This window comes from Lepus europaeus, chromosome 16 (genome assembly GCF_033115175.1).
Source record: "Lepus europaeus isolate LE1 chromosome 16, mLepTim1.pri, whole genome shotgun sequence".
NCBI classification, from domain to species: Eukaryota; Metazoa; Chordata; class Mammalia; order Lagomorpha; family Leporidae; genus Lepus; species Lepus europaeus.
Genome location: NC_084842.1, coordinates 80,936,586 through 80,955,556, shown reverse-complemented (window position 1 = coordinate 80,955,556; position 18,971 = coordinate 80,936,586). Strand labels below are relative to the sequence as shown.

The 18,971-nt window shown below is 39.8% G+C and overlaps 1 protein-coding gene across 1 annotated transcript in view; it reads right to left on the bottom strand.

Moving 5' to 3' along the window:
• FBXL5 (F-box and leucine rich repeat protein 5) overlaps positions 1–18,751 on the bottom strand; it is a 58,850-nt gene extending 40,099 nt beyond the window's left edge. The window contains exons 1-3 of the mRNA XM_062212710.1: positions 18,594–18,751; positions 3,835–4,050; positions 690–785 (exon numbers count right to left, since the gene is read on the bottom strand). Coding sequence (XP_062068694.1) covers positions 690–785; positions 3,835–4,050; positions 18,594–18,677 — 396 coding nt within the window. The 5' untranslated portion in view covers positions 18,678–18,751. The remainder of the gene's footprint in view (positions 1–689; positions 786–3,834; positions 4,051–18,593) is intronic.
• Positions 18,752–18,971: the final 220 nt, after the last annotated feature.

The window sequence follows — 18,971 nt, the reverse complement described above, 5'->3', positions numbered from 1 at the left end:
CAATGGCTCAAGCTGGGTCTGGACTGAAGCCAAGAGCCAGGAACTCCATCCAGGTCTCCTATGTGATGGGCAGGAACTCAAGCACTTGAGCATCACCTGCTGCCTCCCTGCATTAGCAGAAAATCAGAACTGAGCTATCAAACCTAGGTACTCCAATACTGGAGACGAGTATCCTAACTGCTAGACCAAGCACTCACCTCTTATTTGAGAGGCAGAGAGGGAAGAGAGACAGAAAGACAGAGACAGAGAAAACTGATAAACTTAAAACCTCATTTAATTGCTAAAGTCCACTACCAAAAAAATAAAATAAAAATAAAAATCCTTAAACTTAGTATATAAACAAAGTCAAAAGTTTAAAGAACCTTCTAAAGTATCTGAAAAGATAATTGGGTGATGTAAAAAATTATTACCATTTAACACAGTCCCCATCTACAGTAACAAAATAAAAACTTCTTGATGAAATGAATTCAATCACTCATTCAAAAAAAGTAACAACCTTTCTGAGGAAATGAAATGAATGCTTTTCTTTCTTGGGTTTTTTTTTTTATTTCTTTGAGCTCCCAAAAGAAACTCAAGGCTTCTCACCATTAGTCAGAATTATCTTTCTATGCATTATTTTGACTCTAAGGAGGTAAAGTATTTGTAAGATTTTATAAATCTAAATCACAAGGCATATAAAATATACTTACCTCCTCTTCCTCTTTCATGTGAGGAAGAAAATCTCTTGTAAAAGCCTCCAATCTCTCTTTCAGCTGTTTTGCATAATTTAATTGCTCATATTCATTCTGGAAACAAAAAAATATTTCTTATGAAAGTTTTGCTTATGTATATTGTCCCTGACCCCAGGAAGTCAGTTTGAATGCAACATAAAACCTCAGAAAAGATAGACAAATAGCAGTTGCCTCTTTACTTTCTATGATATTAAAATAGTGGTAAGATCCAAAACATAAATATTTAATTTCTTTAGCAATGTCATTATTTTTTAATGAATAAAACATGTAAAAGCAGGAAGTTGCTGCTCAAAACTTCTACTGATTTGATTTCTAATTTATACCTTCATGTAACCATGTGTTAATAACCTTATGTCTCAGAGCAGCCAGCCCCACAAAAGCCCATCTAAGTGTATCATTACAAAATCCCTTTAAGATCATGGAGCATAGTCCACTAAAATATTCAGAATACTTGTGATGTGATCCTGATACAGAAGATCTTATACATTAGCATCAACACTTCCAAAGGCAAGGGGCTCATTATACCTAAAGTAAATCATTCTAACTCTGGAAAACTCTAACAGCTAACAAATTCTTCCTCACACTGACTAAAATCACATTTTCCTGTAACCTATCCATCACTTCTATACCAACCTTCTCAATTTCAAACATGTGGAAATATACAAAACTATGAAAAGTTGAAAATATGTGAATATTTTGTTTTTAGACTTTTTACGCATTTTAAAAATATTATTCTACTTAATATTTACTAGTATTTAATAATTTTATTTTTACTATTAGTTAAAAAAATCACATTACTAAAGGAAACCAAATCTTAGGTGTTAGATCTGATCATCCTGTTTTACACTAAAAAAAAAAAAGTAGAGACTACTGCTGTCAATATTTTAATACATGTTGAGTTCTCTCTAGTCTCCTTTTTCTTGAGCTAATTTATTTAACTGCTTCCCAAGGTTCAATCCAATGTCTTATTATCTTAGGTTTTCACATATTTTAAGCATAGCCATGTGGCTTCCATGTCTACTTATATTCTAGTAATTGTCATATTTGCGTTTCCGTATCAGATTACTCTCCTGACCTTGAAATCCATTTATTCCTCCTCCTATTAATAAATGTCCACCTGGATTATATAAGCAGTTCAAGCCTAACCAGTCCAGAATGACCTTTCTATTTTCCAACCTTCTTCTATTCACCCTATAAAGTCAGCCTCAATCCTCCCACTTCTTTTTCCCCCTCTCTCTATACACAATCACCATCTTCTATCAGTTTTATTTCCTATAAAATGTTGTCTATCCCTTCCCCTATGTCCAGTAGTCATTAGTTTAGCTCGGATCTTACTGAAAAAGTAACACATAAATATGATACAAAATTCCAAGAGCACAAAGGAGCTTTCAACAGAAAAATAAATCTCTCTTCTGTTACTATCCAGTACCCTACCCAACCTCCTACCCTCTTGACCAGGTAGCTCCTAAGTGTTCTCCAGAGACTGTTACAATAATATTTCTGTAACAGTCTTCCTGCCAGTCTTTGCCTCTCCTTCAATCCATCCTCCTCCCCACACCTACAGAACAGCCTTTCTAGAATAGAACACCAATCTCAAAAGGGTACAGCATTCTTTGACAAAGCTTTAACTTAAGCCTATTCTTCACTGAGTCAGAAGGAAAATAAGATGAAATTTCAAATATCTACAACATATAAACATAATTAAGAGGAAAGTATATCATTACCCTGAACTAAAAATTATTTTGTTATAAAATTAAAAACTATCCTTTTTTAGTCATCTCTGCTACCTACCATGAGAAAAATAAAATACAGTAAACATTATATATGGCACTGAACTTTAAAATCAAATTTACAGAGGTCAGCATTGTGGCACAGGTCAAGCCACCATTTGTGAAACAGGTATCCCTTATATAAGACAGTTCAAATTTGGGCTGTTCTGCTTTTGATCCAGCTCCCTGCTAACCTGCCAAAGAAAACAATGGATGATGACCCAAGTACTTGGGTCTCTGTCATCATGTGCAGGATGGAGTTTCTGGTTCCTGGCTGTTGCCTGGCCCAAATCTTGGCTGTTGTGGGTACTTGGGAGTGAACCAGTAGATGGAGTATCTCTCTCTCACTCTGCCTTTCAAATAAACAGTATAAAATTAAAGTGTGTATTCAATCTAAGTAACAATTTTACCTTTAGTCCCTTGTACCTGCACTGATAACAAATGTCAACAAACTAACAACTTTATAGTAATTAAAATTTTAATTCAGTTTTGGTGAGTAACATTTATAAACTTTCATAAAACAGTAATAAAGAAGCAATTGACTAGTAAGACTCTTGCTAAAGCTAAGCCAGGCTCCTCTGAACCCTCTTCTCATATGCCTAACTTTGCACTCCACCCTTGGCCCACCCAGCCCATTTTATCAAGAATCCTGAGTTGGTTTAGTGAAAACCTTCTCCCTTGAGATCTGACTACTCCCAGTATCTGGTCAAATTAACTTACTCCCCTGTTTGCCTTCAGCAAGAATCCTGTAGAGCTGTTCTAACAAGAAGGCCCCTAGCTTTCATGTTTCCTCTTGGTGTGTTTTCATCCATTGAGTCCCACCTTGCTCCCTGGCTATACACTCCTACTTATTCTGGTTTTATTGGGAGTTGACCCTTCTCTATCCTACTGCAAGCCTCCACTGCAGCTGTGCCTCTTGAATATCTTCTTTTCCACCTTTAACAGCTACAAAATATTTTTTTCTTTTTTTTTTCTTTTTTTTTTTTTTTATTTTTTTTATTTTTGACAGGCAGAGTGGACAGTGAGAGAGAGACAGAGAGAAAGGTCTTCCTTTTGCCGTTGGTTCACCCTCCAATGGCCGCCGCGGTAGCGCGCTGCGGCCGGCGCACCGCGCTGTTCCGATGGCAGGAGCCAGGTGCTTCTCCTGGTCTCCCATGGGGTGCAGAGCCCAAGCACTTGGGCCATCCTCCACTGCACTCCCTGGCCACAGCAGAGAGCTGGAAAATATTTTTTTCTTTAATAGCACTTACTCTAAATTGCTAACAAATTTTGCCAGTGACATACCAGAATGTGGTATAAGTTGTGATAGTTAAATATCAATATTTGTAACTCACCTTAACATTCTTCAGTCCCTTTTCAAAGAGACTAAGCATCTCAGAGAGCTTATTGTCAGAATGTACATTATAAATGGTCTGACTGCGCTGTTGAAGCAAACCAATAATGTATTCATTTTCAATCTGCTCATGCATTTTGAACTCCTTGAAAGTAGCATACAAAGACTGTAGAAGAGCACGGAAATCGTTGTTGTTGGAAAAGTTGGTTTTAGAAAGCTAAATAAAAATTTTAAAAGAAGGCCATAGTAAATACATGCAGACATGTACCAGTAAGAAATATTCAAATGCATTTTTACTAACTTTAGTACATACCAAGATACTTATAACAGGTTATATCAAAGTACAAATAAAGAAAATCATGAATTATTGTTTTATAACATATAATAAAAAATACATTAGGTCAGGAGGATGTTGGTTTGCATTCTAAAGAACTTGGTAATAAAGAAAAATGAGGCATGCAAAATCAGTTTCTTTAAATAAAAGGAATTAAACCAGGTCCCCTCAACCAAAAATTCCATTACCCTCTATGGATACTAAATACAAGCAAGCATATCAAAGAGACACATGTAAACATTAGAACAGTTGTGTTAGTATGATGTGCTTTTTTCTTTACTCAAAATATTCTTCATGTTATTCTACTTTTACAAAATAAAATTTCAGAAATATCATATAGCTTGTTTAAAATTTAATATCAAAATGAGACTGACCTATGCAGGAAATATTTATACAATATTGATTACTCGAATGCCATCAGACAATCCTACTATAGCTATTTTTTAAAAAAGAAAACTAAGATAAAGACTTAGTAGCTTATTTATTTTTCTGGGCTGGAAGCACAATAGTAGTACAATGTGGAAATCTAACACATCATGATATGAGAAAGTAGGCCGGTGCTGCGGCTCACTTGGCTAATCCTCCACCTGCAGCGCCAGCACCCAGGTTCTACTCCCAGTTGGGGTGCAGGATTCTGTCCCGGTTGCTCCTCTTCCAGTCCAGCTCTTTGCTGGGGCCCGGGAAGGCAGTGGAAGATGGCCCAAGTACTTTGGGCCCTGCACCTGTATGGGAGACCAGGAGAAAGCACCTGGCTCCTGGCTTCGGATCGGCGCAGTGCGCCGGCCATAGCAGCCATTTAGGGGGTGAACCAACGGAAAAGGAAGACCTTTCTGTCTCTCTCTCTAACTCTGCCTGTTAAAAAAAAAAAAAAAAAAAAAAAATGAGAAAGCAAATGCATTTGGAAGAAAGGTGCGAATCAATAAAAATATCAAGAAATATAAACACTACCATTTTATATCTAGTATTCAAGAGAAAATGACTATTCTTAGGTAACTTTACACTTAATGACAAATTAAATTCTAATATTTAACACACATATTATAAAAAATTCTATAAAGTTAAAATTCAAAGATTCAAACCATCTATTACCTATATTAAATCTACATTCCACTGTGTCAATTCTAGTTTCAAAATTTATTTTAAAGGAAAAAGGCTGATTAGGTTAAATATGACAGGTAAAAAAGAATGAAAAGCAACTAATACCATACTTCACATTTATTTCTGAAGTCTGACCCAGTACACCTAAAACAAAGCACAATCCAAGCTGCCTTACTGCCTGCTCCAGGCAGGAACTGTATTCTGATTAAAGAGTAACAGAAAAGATAACATGCGAACTCCTAAGTCAAAACAATTCCACTACACATAAAAAAATTAACTAAGTACCTTCCATAAAAGGCATTACAGGTTAGACATTGGGTTATTTATAGAGAACCAGTCCTGTAGTCACATACCAATTCTACCATTTAGCTGTGGAACCCTGGGAGGTAAGTTACTTTTATTTCTCAGTGTATTAGTTTCTTCTTGGTGTTTAATGGATTTCATATGATTGCCTGGTACTTAATAATGCTGATTATCATCATTTTGAATATTACAGACGTATTATAAATGTATGCATTTTTTACTCTATTCAAGTATTTACCAAGCAGCTATCATAAGCCAGGCACTGTTCATGGTACTTTGGGCATATCAGTGAACAAAATAAAGATTTCTGCCTTTATGGAGTTCTCATTCTAGTGAAGGTAAGTAAGAAATGAGGAGTTAACCACAATACATAGTAAATCATCTAGAACAGAGGTTGGCAATTTTTTCTGTAAAGGGATAGATGCAAATGTTTCCATTTTTGCAAGGCATATGGCCTGTAGCTACTATTTAACTCAGTTGTTGCACAAAAGTAGTCATGAGCAATAGGTAAAGTAATGACTATGGCTGTATTTTCATAAAGGTTTATACTTATGGGCAGTGAAATCTGGATTTTATATAATTTTCACATTTCATAAAATATTCTTCGTTTTTCTCAACTGTGTGAAAATGTAAAAAAAAAAAAAAAACCTCTTAGCTCTTGAACCATACAAAAACAAAACACAGAAAAGACTTATTTAAACTCATATTGTAGGTTTTAAGGATCGTAAGAAATGCCACACACTATTAGAAAATTTTAGATTTAATAACAGGTTAAGGTAAAGATTAGTTTTATATGACATATTGAGAAGAAAATAAACATTATAAAAGGACTCAAAGACACTGACACTGGAGCCAGATTACTACAGTGTGTTTCCATCTGCCAGCAAGTCCTAAACGCCTCTGTGCCTCAGTTTCTTCATATGTTCAACAGTATTAACTACCTCATAGGGGTCATATGATGACTAAAAGTTAATACATTTAAAGAACATAGCATATAACATCCATATAAAAACCCAAGTCAGTTTTTCTTCACATGAGAAATTCAGTTTTTAATGTTTATTTTTCATCTACTTGAAAGGCAGAGTGATAGAGAGAGTGATCTTCCATCCACTGCTTCACTCTCCAGCTCAGTTTCAGTCAGAGCTGAGCCAGGCCAAAGCCAAGAGTTTGAAACTCTCTCCAGGTCTCTCACATGGGTAGCACTTGACCTATCATTACCTGCTGCCTCTCAGGATGGATTAGCAGCAGAGATGCAAAGATCTGAATCAGTACTCTGCCAATAAGGGATGCATGGGTCCGAAGTGGCAGTTTAACCCACTGCACTACAACACAAATGCTTTTAATCTGGTACCTAAAGTTAGTAGATTTGGAAGTTAAAACAGAGAACACAGGATTCACATTTTTTTAAAAAGTCAGTTTATATGAACAGTTTTTAAAATTTATCATTTGCTAGGGCCGGCTCCGTGGCACAATAGGTTAATTCTAGGCCTGTGGCACCAGCATCCCAAAAGGGTGCCAGTTCTATTCCCGGCTTCTCCTGTTCAGATCCAGCTCTCTGCTATGGCCTGAGAAAGCAGCAGAAGATGACCCAAGTGCTTGGGCCCCTGCACCCACATGGGAGACCTGGAAGAAGTTTCTGGCTCCTGGCTTCAGATCGGCCAAGCTCCAAATGTTGCAGCCTTCTGGGGAGTAAACCAGCAGTATGTCTGTAACTATACCTCTCAAATAAATAAATAAAACCTTAAAAAAAAATCACTTGCCTCCACAAAGTTATTCAAACATGCAGACTTGATTAGGAAAAAAAATGGCCTGGACACCCATAATTTCTGGGTTGTATTGAAACCTACAGGATGCTAAGTGCTATACTGGGTGTTTTAGATACTAGTTCATTCTTAAAACAATCACAGGAAATAGGTATTAAAATCTTCATTTTATAAATTTAAAAAGTGAGGCTCAGAGAAATAACTACATGGGGCAACAAAACAGAGACCAGATATATTACTCTAACACTTATGTGCTTTCTGCAAGATACAATAGTCCCGATCATAAAACTATCTTCTCAAAGCCAAGAGAGTAAATTGTCAGAAAGAATACACAGTGCTGGGGCCGGCAGTGTGGTATACCGGGTAAAGCCACCACCTGCAGTGCCGGTATCCCATATGGGTGCCAGTTCGAGTCCCAGCTGCTCCACTCCCGATCCAGCTCTCTGCTATGGCCTGAGAAATCAGTAGAAGATGGCTGGCCTTTGCAGTCATCTGGGGAGCGAACCAGCAGATAGAAGACCAATCTCCCTCTCTCCCTCCCTCTCTCTCTCTCAGCCTCTCTATAACTCTGCCTTTATAAAAAATAAAAATAAAAACAGTTATCAACAGTTGTCCCCTAGGAGGTAGAGGGCTAGTTCTGGAACAGTTTTGCTGTCACCACTGAGAAGTGCTGCTGACACCTAGTGGATAAAAGACAGGGACGTGACTAAATATCCTACAACACATAGGACAGCCTTCACAACAAAGAATCATCTTGCCCAAAATGTCAATAAGCACTTTGGTTGAGAAACACTGCTCTAGAGAACCATTATTCAAACACTGTTACACATGCCCTTCAGTATGAAAACAAAGGGCAATCCTGACATAGGCACAACACAAACACTTCAAAAAAAAAAAAAATCTCAGGAAACAGTATTCTCCTCTCTAACCTGTGATGTACTGTAATACTCTAATACTTTTCCACTTTATTTTTAATGCTGTTTCTGTCCAACAGAGTTGTTTTATGGCCTACTAATGGACACCATGATATATTTTTAAATTTTTAAATATTTATTTATTTGAAAGGCAGAGTTAGAGAGTTAGTTGGAGAGTTGGAGAGGGAGAGGGAGATTTCTTAAATCCGTTGATTCACTCCCCAAATGGTCTCCCAAACGACTGGTTCACTCCCTAAACCACCAAGATTTGGCCAGGCCAATGCCAGGAGCTTGGAACTCCATCAGGGTCTCCCACATGCGTAGCTGGGGCCCAAGCAGTTCGGCCATAATCCCTGGCCTTTCCTGTCACATTAGCAGGGGGATGAGCTGGAAGTGGATGACTCAAATCGGTGCTCATATGGGATACTGGCATCACAGGTGGCAGCTTAGCCCACTGTACCACAATGCCAGGCTCCTTTTAGGGTACATTTTGAAAAACAGAAAAGTTCCTAGCAATCTACACGTTATACACCATAGTGCTTCACAAACTGAATGAGGATTCAACACAGAACATGATACACATAATCAACAAATAGTAACAGTAACATGTCACTGTATATATTTCAAAAGATTTTATAACTTTCTATTGCAAACACTTTGCAACCTAAAACATTACAGCCTGGTTTAAAGGATATTATCAAAAGCACTGTTTCATTAAAAGACAGAAAGCTCAAAATTAGACATGAAAATAATATATAAAAACACAAAACTCTGTCTACTCCACCAGGTTATTTTCATTTTATTAAGACTTACACTCAACGAAGAAACTTTAACCCAAATTAATAAAATTAGAGATGAAAAAGGAAATTTAACAAGACACCACAGAAATAAAAAGAATCATCAGAAATTACTACAAAGAGCTTTATGCCAACAAACCAGGAAAACTATAGAAATGGATAGATTCCTGAACACATACAACCTAACTAAATTGAGCCATGAAGACATAGAAAACCTAGACATAAAAAATCTAAACGTAATTTCCAAGATGGAAATTGAATCAGTAATAAATATCCTCCCAACAAGAAAAGCCCAGGACTGCATGGCTACACTGCTGAATTCTACCAGACATTTAAAGAATTAACAATAATTCTTCTCAAGCTATTCAAAACAATTCAAAAAGAATGGAATTCTCTCAAATTATTTCTATGAAGCCAGCATCACCATAATTCCTAAACCTGAAAAAGATACAACAAAGAAAGAACACCACAGACCAATTTCCAATATGAACATAGACGCAAAAATCCTCAACAAAATTCTAACCAATCAAATCCAACAACACATCAGAAAGATCATTCAACAGGACCAAAAGGGATTTATCCCTGGTAAAAAGGAATGGTTCAACATTCCCAAATCAATCAATGTGATATATCACATTAACAAACTGAATAACAAAAACCATATGATTATCTGAATAGATGCAGAGAAAGCATCTGATAAAATACAACTTTCGGCCAGCGCTGTGGCTTAACAGGCTAATCCTCTGCCTTGCAACGCTGGCACACCGGGTTCTAGTCCCGGTTGGGGCACCGGATTCTATCCCGGTTGCCCCTCTTCCAGGCCAGCTCTCTGCTATGGCCCGGGAAGGCAGTGGAGGATGGCCCAAGTCCTTGGGCCCTGCACCCTCATGGGAGACCAGGAGAAGCACCTGGCTCCTGGCTTCGGATCGGCACGATGCGCCGGCCGCAGTGGCCATCGGAGGGTGAACTAACGGCAAAAAGGAAGACCTTTCTCTCTGTTTCTCTCTCTCACTATCCACTCTGCCTGTCAAAAAAAAAAAAAAAATACAACCACCTTTCATGATGAAGACTCTAAGCAAATTGGGTATAGAAGGAACAATCCTCAACACACAATCAAGAACATTTATGACAACAGCATTTCTATTGAAAGGTAAAAAGCTGAAAACACTCCCACTAAGATCAAGAACCAGAAAAGGATGCCCACTCTCACCATTGCTATTCAATGTAGTCCTGGAAGTTTTCGCCAGAGCTATTAGGCAAAAAAAAAGAAATCAAAGGGATACAAACTGGGAAGGAAGAAGTCAAATTATCCCTATTTACAGATGCCATGACTTTATATATAGAGGATCCAAAGGCTCCACCAAGAAACTATTGGAACCCATAGAAGAGTTTGGTAAAGTAGCAAGATATAAAATTGATACACAAATCAACAGCCTTCATATACACAGATAATGCATGGTTGAGAAAGAACTTCTATGATCAATCCTATTCACAATAGCTACCAAAAAAATCAAATGCCTTGGAATAAATTTAACCAAGGATGTCAAAGATCTCTATGATGAGAATTACAAAGCATTAAAGAAACAGAAGATAGAAAAAAATATTCAATGTTCATGGATTGGAAGAATCAATATCGTCAAAATATCCATACTACCAAGAGTAATTTACAGATTCAATACGATACCAATCAAAGTAACAAGATATTCTTCTCAGATATAGAAAAAATGATGCTGAAACTCATATGGAAACACAGGAGATCCCAAAGAGCTAAAGCAATCTTATACAACAAAAACAAAGCGAGAGGAGCCGGTGCTGTGGCACAGAGGGTTAGTGCCCTGGCCTGAAGCACCGGCATCCCATATGGGTGCCAGTTCAAGGCCTGGCTGCTCTACTTCCGATCCAGCTCTCTACTATGGCCTGGGAAAGCAGTGGAGGATGGCCCAAATCCTTGGGCCCCTGCACCCACGTAGGAGACCCAGAGGAAGCTCCTGGCTCCTGGCTTCAGATCGGTGCACCCTGGCCATTGCAACCAATTGGGGAGTGAACCAGCAGATGGAAGACCTCTCTCTCTGCCTCTCCTCTCTCTAGACCTCTCTCTCTCTCTTTCAAATAAATAAATAAATCTTAAAAAAAATTAATGGAGGCATCACAATACCTGATTTCAACACATACTACAGAGCAGTTATAATCAAAACAGCTTTGTACTGGTACAAAAACAGATGGATAGATCAATGGAGAAGAACAGAAATGTCAGAAATCAATCCAAGCATCTACAACCAACTGCTATTCGACCAAGGAGCTACAACCAATCCCTGGAGCAAGGACAGTCTCATCAAAAAATGGTGCTGAAAAACTGGATCGAACACCAGCAAGACCCCTAGCTTTCATCTTACACAAAAAATCCACTCAAAATAGATTAAAGGTCTAAATTTACAACCCGACCCATTCAAATTATTAGAGAACATTGGGAAAACCCTGCAAGACATTGGTACAGGCAGAGTTCTTGGAAAAGTCCCCAGAGGCACAAGCAATCAAAGCCAAAATCAACAAATGGGATTACATCAAACTGAGAAGCTTCTGTTCCACAAAAGAAACACTCAGGAAAGTGAAGAGGCAACCAACAGAATGGGAGAAATTATTTGCAAACTATACAACTGATAAAGGATTAATAACCAGAGTATCTAGAGATCAAGAAACTCAACAACAACAAAACAACCCAGTTAAAAATGGGCAAAGCACTTAGACATTTTTCAAAAGAGGAAATCCAAATGGCCAACAGACATAAGAAAAAAATGCTCAAGAACAATAGCTGTCAGGGAAATGCAAATCAAAACTACAATGAGATTTCACCTCACCCCAGTTAAAATGGCTTTCATACAGAAATCAACAAACAACAAATGCTGGCAAGGATGTGGTGAAAAAGGTACCCTAATTCACCACTGGTAAGACTGTAAACTGGTAAAGCCACTATGGAAGACAGTATGTGATGGAATGAGAAGGCCATGCCAAGGTGGCCACTGGCAAGCGAGCATCAGTTACTCAGGAATGGCTTTGGAAACTGCCTGGCAACAGGCTGTGATTGGATGGCTTTGGAAACCGCCTGCCAAACTGTGATTGGTTGGGGCATAGACCGCCCCTTGACAGGATTGGCTGGTCTTGGCTATATAAGCTGTTGTACCACCTGAAATAAACAAATCTGCGGGCTGCTCGCCTCAAGCCCGCTTTCACCGGACTCCCGGGGTCTGTGTGTTGACTCGGCGTCTCTTGCCCCCACCATGCTGCTCCTCTCAGAAACGAATCCACTGCAATATTGTTGAGAAATCAACGGCAACAAGTATGGAGATACCTAAGAAATCTGAATGTAGACCTAGCCATCCCACTCCTGGGATTTACCCAAACCAAATGAAATCAGAGTAAGAAAGAGTTATCTGCACCCCCATGTTTATAGCAGCTCAATTCACAAAAGCTAAGATGTGGAATCAACCCAAATGCCTGTCAACTGAAGACTGGATTAAAAAAAAAAATTACGGAATATGTACACCACAGAATACTACATAGTGGTAAAAAAAAAAAAAATGAAATTGATCATTTCCAAAAAAATGGATGAATGTGGAATACATCATATTTAGTGAAATAAGCCAGTCAGTCCCAAATGAACAAATAGCATCCTGAGCTGTGATAACTATAGAGCACCTAAAATGAAATCTGTAGAAGTGAAACTGACATTTTGAGAAGCAATGACTTGAACAGCCCTTGTCTTGACTACTGAGGAAGTTTTTGGTTTTTTTTTTAATACTATTTGTTGAACTCTTTACTTAGCATAGAGTTAATCATACGTGTATAAAGTCAACTGAAAATAGATCTCAGTAAAAAATAAGAATGGGAATAAGAGAGGGAGGAGGAAGTTTGTAACTGTAAAGCTGCATATATTCCTATGGACTTACTTTTAAGGGTACAGCTTAAAAACTTGTCATGGGACTCCAAATCCCAATAACCTTGGTGTAAAAAATACCATATTAATTGTGAAAGGGATCATATTAAGTGTTAAAGTGAATATATAGATAGGATTAAGTGTTAAAGTGATCATATAAACCGTATCAAGTGTCTGGTAATAACAACCAACAGAATTAAAAAGGAGAGAATGTTCCAACATGGGAAGCAGTCCACACAGCCGATCCACATGACGACAATAGCTCTGCTCTAAGTAACACTCTGACCTCAGAATCAGCCCTTAAGGCTTCCTGGTCTGGCTGAAAAACCCATGAGAACATCTCAAGCATGGAAAGCCAAGACACTGTGGCAAAAAATGTTCTGCATGAAAGATCTCTGTGAGTGGAACCCCAGCTGAAAGAAGTGACCATCAAAGAAGTATGTACTTTTCTCTAAGGAGGGGAGAACTTCCACTTTGTTTATGGCCTTGTCCAAATACTGAAGGAGTTTGTGGACTCAAAAGGCTTCCATAGCCTAGCTTCTTCCACAGCTTATGTCAAGAACCTCAGGTGGTCACTGACATCATACATAAGAATGTTGTTAAATTAACAGGAGTCACTGTTCACTAACTGGCCATGCAGACCTCTGTCCTCAATGAGTTGTATGATGAGAGTTAACTGTAAAACTAGTTCTCAGTACTGTGTGTGTGTCTGTGCACAAATTGTTGAAATCTTTACTTAGTGTAGAATTGGTCTTCTATATACAAAGTTAACTGAAAATGAATCTTAATGGAGAATGGGGCTGGCAAGGGGAGGGGGGTGGCAGTGTGAGTGGGAGGGCAGGTATGGTGAGAAGAATAACTATATTCCTAAAGTTGTACTTATGAAATTTTTATTCCTTAAAAAATAAATGTAAAAAAAGTTTAATATAAAAACAAAAAAGTCACTTGAAAATAGATCTTAGTAAAAAATAAAAGTGGGAATAAGAGAGGAGGTAGAGGGGTGGGAGTAGGGGTAGGAAGAATCATCGTGTCCTAAAGTTGTAATTATGAAGTGTATGAAGTCTGCAACTATAAAGCTGTATAGTTTTGTATAAAAAACGAAACATAAAAGGTTATGTTAAAAAGAAACTTGGCCGGCGCCGTGGCTTAACAGGCTAATCCTCCGCCTTGCAGCGTCGGCACACCGGGTTCTAGTCCCGGTTGGGGCACCGGATTCTATCCCGGTTGCCCCTCTTCCAGGCCAGCTCTCTGCTATGGCCCGGGAAAGCAGTGGAGGATGGCCCAAGTCCTTGGGCCCTGCACCCGCATGGGAGACCAGGAGAAGCACCTGGCTCCTGGCTTCGGATCAGCGCGAAGCGCTGGCCGCGGCGGCCATTGGAGGGTGAACCAACGGCAAAAAGGAAAACCTTTCTCTCTCTCTCACTATCCACTCTGCCTGTCAAAAAAATAAATAAATAAATAATTAAAAATAAATAAATCTAAAAAAAAGAGAAACTTTTGCACTATCTAGTCAAATTTACTTTTATAGATGGAAAACTGATGACTCACACGTGAACTGTTTTGCACAAAATCAAAAAGCTAGTAGTATGTAGCAGAATCACTGAGGTAATGTAAAAAATATGCACTTCAGAAGAGTAAAATAAAATTCTTACTATTAAAATTCAGGCTCCACTAATTATTTGATGAATGAGTTGGATAAGTCATTTAGCCACTAGGACTGTTTCCTCATTTTAAAATGAAGTATAATACTTGTCTTACAAAGTTTTTGTAAGGATTAAAATAATATAAGCACATAGAAAGAACTCATTAAATTCCCCTTTCCTTCTTCTCTTGGCTCTCAATTCAATATTCTATCACACCAATCTTCACAACTAGTCAATAAATTTCTACACGTAGGCAGAGTACAGAGAAAAACAAGGAAAAATGATCACAAAGCTATGTTCATTCAACTTTTTTTAAAATATTGTATTCAAATCATTTATTACTTCCTTCTCAGAATTTTGGTCATAAAACAGCCTTTCTTTATAAAACAATAAAATGGATGGCATTTTTAGTATATTTAACTGGAAAACTTGGGCATTCTCTAAGGCTACCACCAATTTAACTTTACTGGTCTACATATAAGTTTGAGAATTTTTTGGACTTACCATATCCTTACAACCACCACTTACTTTGTCTTCAGAAATCAACTCAGATGAAGAGACCACTACTGACACTTCAATGTAAAACTGACCACATACCTCCCTTTGCTCTCACAAACATATTTGGATTTCTATCCTAGCACAAATGTCATTATATACTAGATTGTGAACTCCTTCAGAGACCATATCTCACTTTGCCAACAAGAGCTACTACAGGTGGGACTGACAGAAGAAACTCTCATTGAGAGAAGTAATGGTATTAAATTTTCAAAATTAGAGGAACTGGAGTACTACCAGAAAAGGATGTCACTGAATGCTAATCTTTCTCTAAAATCATCCTAATTTTGAGGTTAGTGTATTAGCAAAAGAAAAAAATAATTTCTTAGCAGGCTGTGAACCCAAAAAATTAGAAACTACTACGGTTTCATACATAGAAAATAAAGCTAGGAGCCATAATTCTCACATGGATTTCCATCTGATCTTTCCCTCTTTATGTAACATTGACCTAGCTAATCTATGCCTACAAATCCCCAGCTGTACATAGAAATACCCCATCTGCCTTTACCTATCTCAAAAGATACTGTCTGGATAACAAAACTGAAAAACCTTTCCAGGAAGCCTTTTATAAATATAAAGGAATTCATGGAAAAAGTATTAAACTAGGTATTATACAGCAATAATTAAAATAGTCTATATAAATAAATAATTTTAAGTATAGAGCTGACATTGTGGCACAGCAGGTTCAGTCACCACTTGCATATCCCATATCAGAGTGCAATTTCAAGTCCTGGCTACTCAGTTTCTGATCCAGCTCTCTACTAATGCTCCTGGGAAGATAGAAGACCGTCCAAGTGTTTTGCCCCTCCCCTCCCACAGTGGGGACAAGGATGGAGTTCCTGGTTGCTGGCTTTGGCCTGGCCCAATTGGCTGTTGCAGCTAACTGGTAAGTGAACCAGCAGATGGAAGATCTCTAATAAATCTTTTTTAAAAAATAAATTAAAAAAAAATTCCAACTAAGTATATAAATGACTGATTTGATGCTAGTAAACACACAGATGCTTCCAACATATTCTGCAGTTGAAAAATTCAATATTGGAAATTAAAGTAACTTCTTTATAACTATTGGATGTTTAAAGTAAAAATGTAGAATACAGTAAAATGACATTATTTGTGCCTTTTTACTTTAACTTATAAAAACTAGTTTTCACTTTGTATAGATTCATTGTTCCTGTTTGGGTTGGATATCCTTGGTCTATACAACTAAAGAATGGTGATGTTAGAAGTTGAGATGACAAGTGAATAAAAATAAACAAGGCACTCTTCCTTTAATTCCTTTAAAACAGTTCAACCATCACAATATATTTATTTTTCCACTCTAGGACCCAAAGGACATCCTAAGATAGATTTTCACTGACTACCAGTATTGAGAAGAAATCCAGGTAAAAAATTTCTACATAGTTTTTTTTCTAAATCACCTTGGTCCCAGTTCAAGAAATTGGACTTTCATCTTCATGATCAAGCAGTCTCATTAACTATATCTAATTAATTCAGTTAGTGATAATTTGGACTTAAACTATGCCAAATTCAAAATGCTTTATTAAACTAGATATGGAAGAAGAAACATTTAACTACTGAAAATCTTATTTTTGTTTTTAAGGTAACAGCATTTTCAAAATTTGTTAAAATGTTCTCCATCACCAAGAGACACAAAAATAGTGAATAACTCCCACAAAAATTTTTAAATAAGGCTAGTTAGTGTAGTACACAACTAAATAAATGTGATTTTTGGGGAGGTGTCACAATTATTTGGGAGTCTGATGAAAGCTACAGATCCCCCAGGAAAACGTACACAAACATAAACTTTTCCATAGACTATCAGGTGATGTCTGGACTACCGCGCCCAGTCTACCCTTGGGAGAAAACCTTGGTTTCTGTAAGTCCTCATTAACTTCTTTAAGTCTGACAAAATATAAAACCTGCCTAGTTTTTTCTTTCCTGCAATTAAAGGATATTGTTAGAATGAACAAAATTCAAAGCCAGAAGGTATAAAAACACAATACAACTAACTGGAAAATTCAGGGTTACACAGTTCTGCTTAAGATTTATCCATTCCTTAGGCTTCTCCAAGATACTGGGTTCTCTCCCTTGGTCACAGTCTGCACTCACCTGGAGAACATTAAATCAGGAACTCCATGTCTGGTTCCCATCTCAGAGATCTTAATTTTAGTGGTTTGAGTACCAGGAGTTTTCACAGCTTTTGGAGTAATTCTAAGAATTAACCAAGATTGAGAACCACTGGGCTAAATAGCCCTAGTGTTTAAAACTGCATCTGAATATAGTATTTTTAATTTTCAAAATGTAGGGAGGGAGAAGATGGTTGTGGGGCAGGGGTGCTAAAACCTAAAATTCAACCTTAGCGCTTGAAGTGGCTGGTCCTGAGTGTGGCCTAGCATCCAACTCAGCGGACATCCTCCGAAAACCTCTCTGGGTTGCAAGACACCCCGGATTTTTGTCGAAGGCGTTCTCCTTAATGGTAGGTAATTCCTGAAAATTCGTAAACGTTGATCTCTCTGTTTACACAGCAGTCATTTAAATGCCTTTCATGTGGCTCACATCTACAAGTAACAGAACTGCGAGAAGTTTTCAGGGCTTCCACGAGATTTCCCTCCAACAGAGGTGGAAATGGTTACATTTTCCTTAGCTCATGAGCAGAAGGCCCTGAACTTTCTGCACAGAACTGGTTCTCCAGCCTAAGCTGCAGCAGTAGAGTCCAAAAAAGTGTCCCACAATGGGTTAAACCAACTTTCCCCGGGGTCCCTCTCAACAAAAATCTACCTCGAGCGAACGCTCTGAGCAATAAAATTTGGGAGGGAGAAAGATGGCCATAAATGAGAAGCCAAGGCTCTCAAGTTCTTCAGCCTCCCAAATCAGCCAGCGGAAAAGCTAGCAGGACAAACCGAGCAGCGGGAACCTGGAGACGCCGCCGCCCGAACCGAACCAGAACGCAAGCGAGCCCCGAAACTGACCCGGGCGGCGGCGGCGGGGGGCGAGGCCGCCTGGAGCAACGGCCCCGCGGGCGGAGGGGAACCCACCGCAGGTGGCCGGCCCGAGTCCCCGAGGGCCCCTCGCGCCCCTCGCGCCCAGGGGGCAGCTGCGACAGGCCCGGCGCGGCGTCCGGGCTGACCCCGCGGCCGGCGGCGGCCAGGCAGCGCCCCCTCCCCTCAGCCCGCCAGGCCCGCGGGCGGGAGGACGCGGCCGGGCCGGGGCCGCGCCGCCCGCCCCGAAGGCTCGTCCGAGGCGGCGGCCCGGCTCCCGGGGAACGGTGCTGGAGGGCGCTGACAGCTGCGCAAGCGGCTCGGAGCGCGGCGGCGGCGGCCCAGGGGGCTGCGGGCGCCGCGCAGGCCAGGCCGCCCGGGGACCCGGCCCGCTCCCCGCCGTCTCCCGCGCCGCCCAGAGCAGCGGGCCGAGCGCTCCGTTACCTTGTCGCAGTAGAGCCCCACGAGCTGCTTCATCCGCCAGTGTGGGGCGGTAAAGACGTCCACTTCTTCAGGGAACGGCGCCATCGCCACTGCCTCAGCCTCCGCCTCAGCAGCCGCGGCCGCCGCCTCTCCATAGACACCCTCGCCGCGGGGCAGAGGCGGCGCGCCCCCATGCGCATGCGCCCGCCCCGTCGGCGCGCGCGCCCGGGGTGCTCGGCCGGCAGAGTCGCGGGGGCGCGCCGGCCGCCGCCATGCGGTCAGCGCGGGCCACGTGACCGGGCGCGCGCGTAGGCTCGCGGCTGCCACCTCCCTCCCCCGACTCTCGGTATCCCTTGTCCTCGCATGGTGGGGAAGAAACCAAGCATGTTTCATTATTTG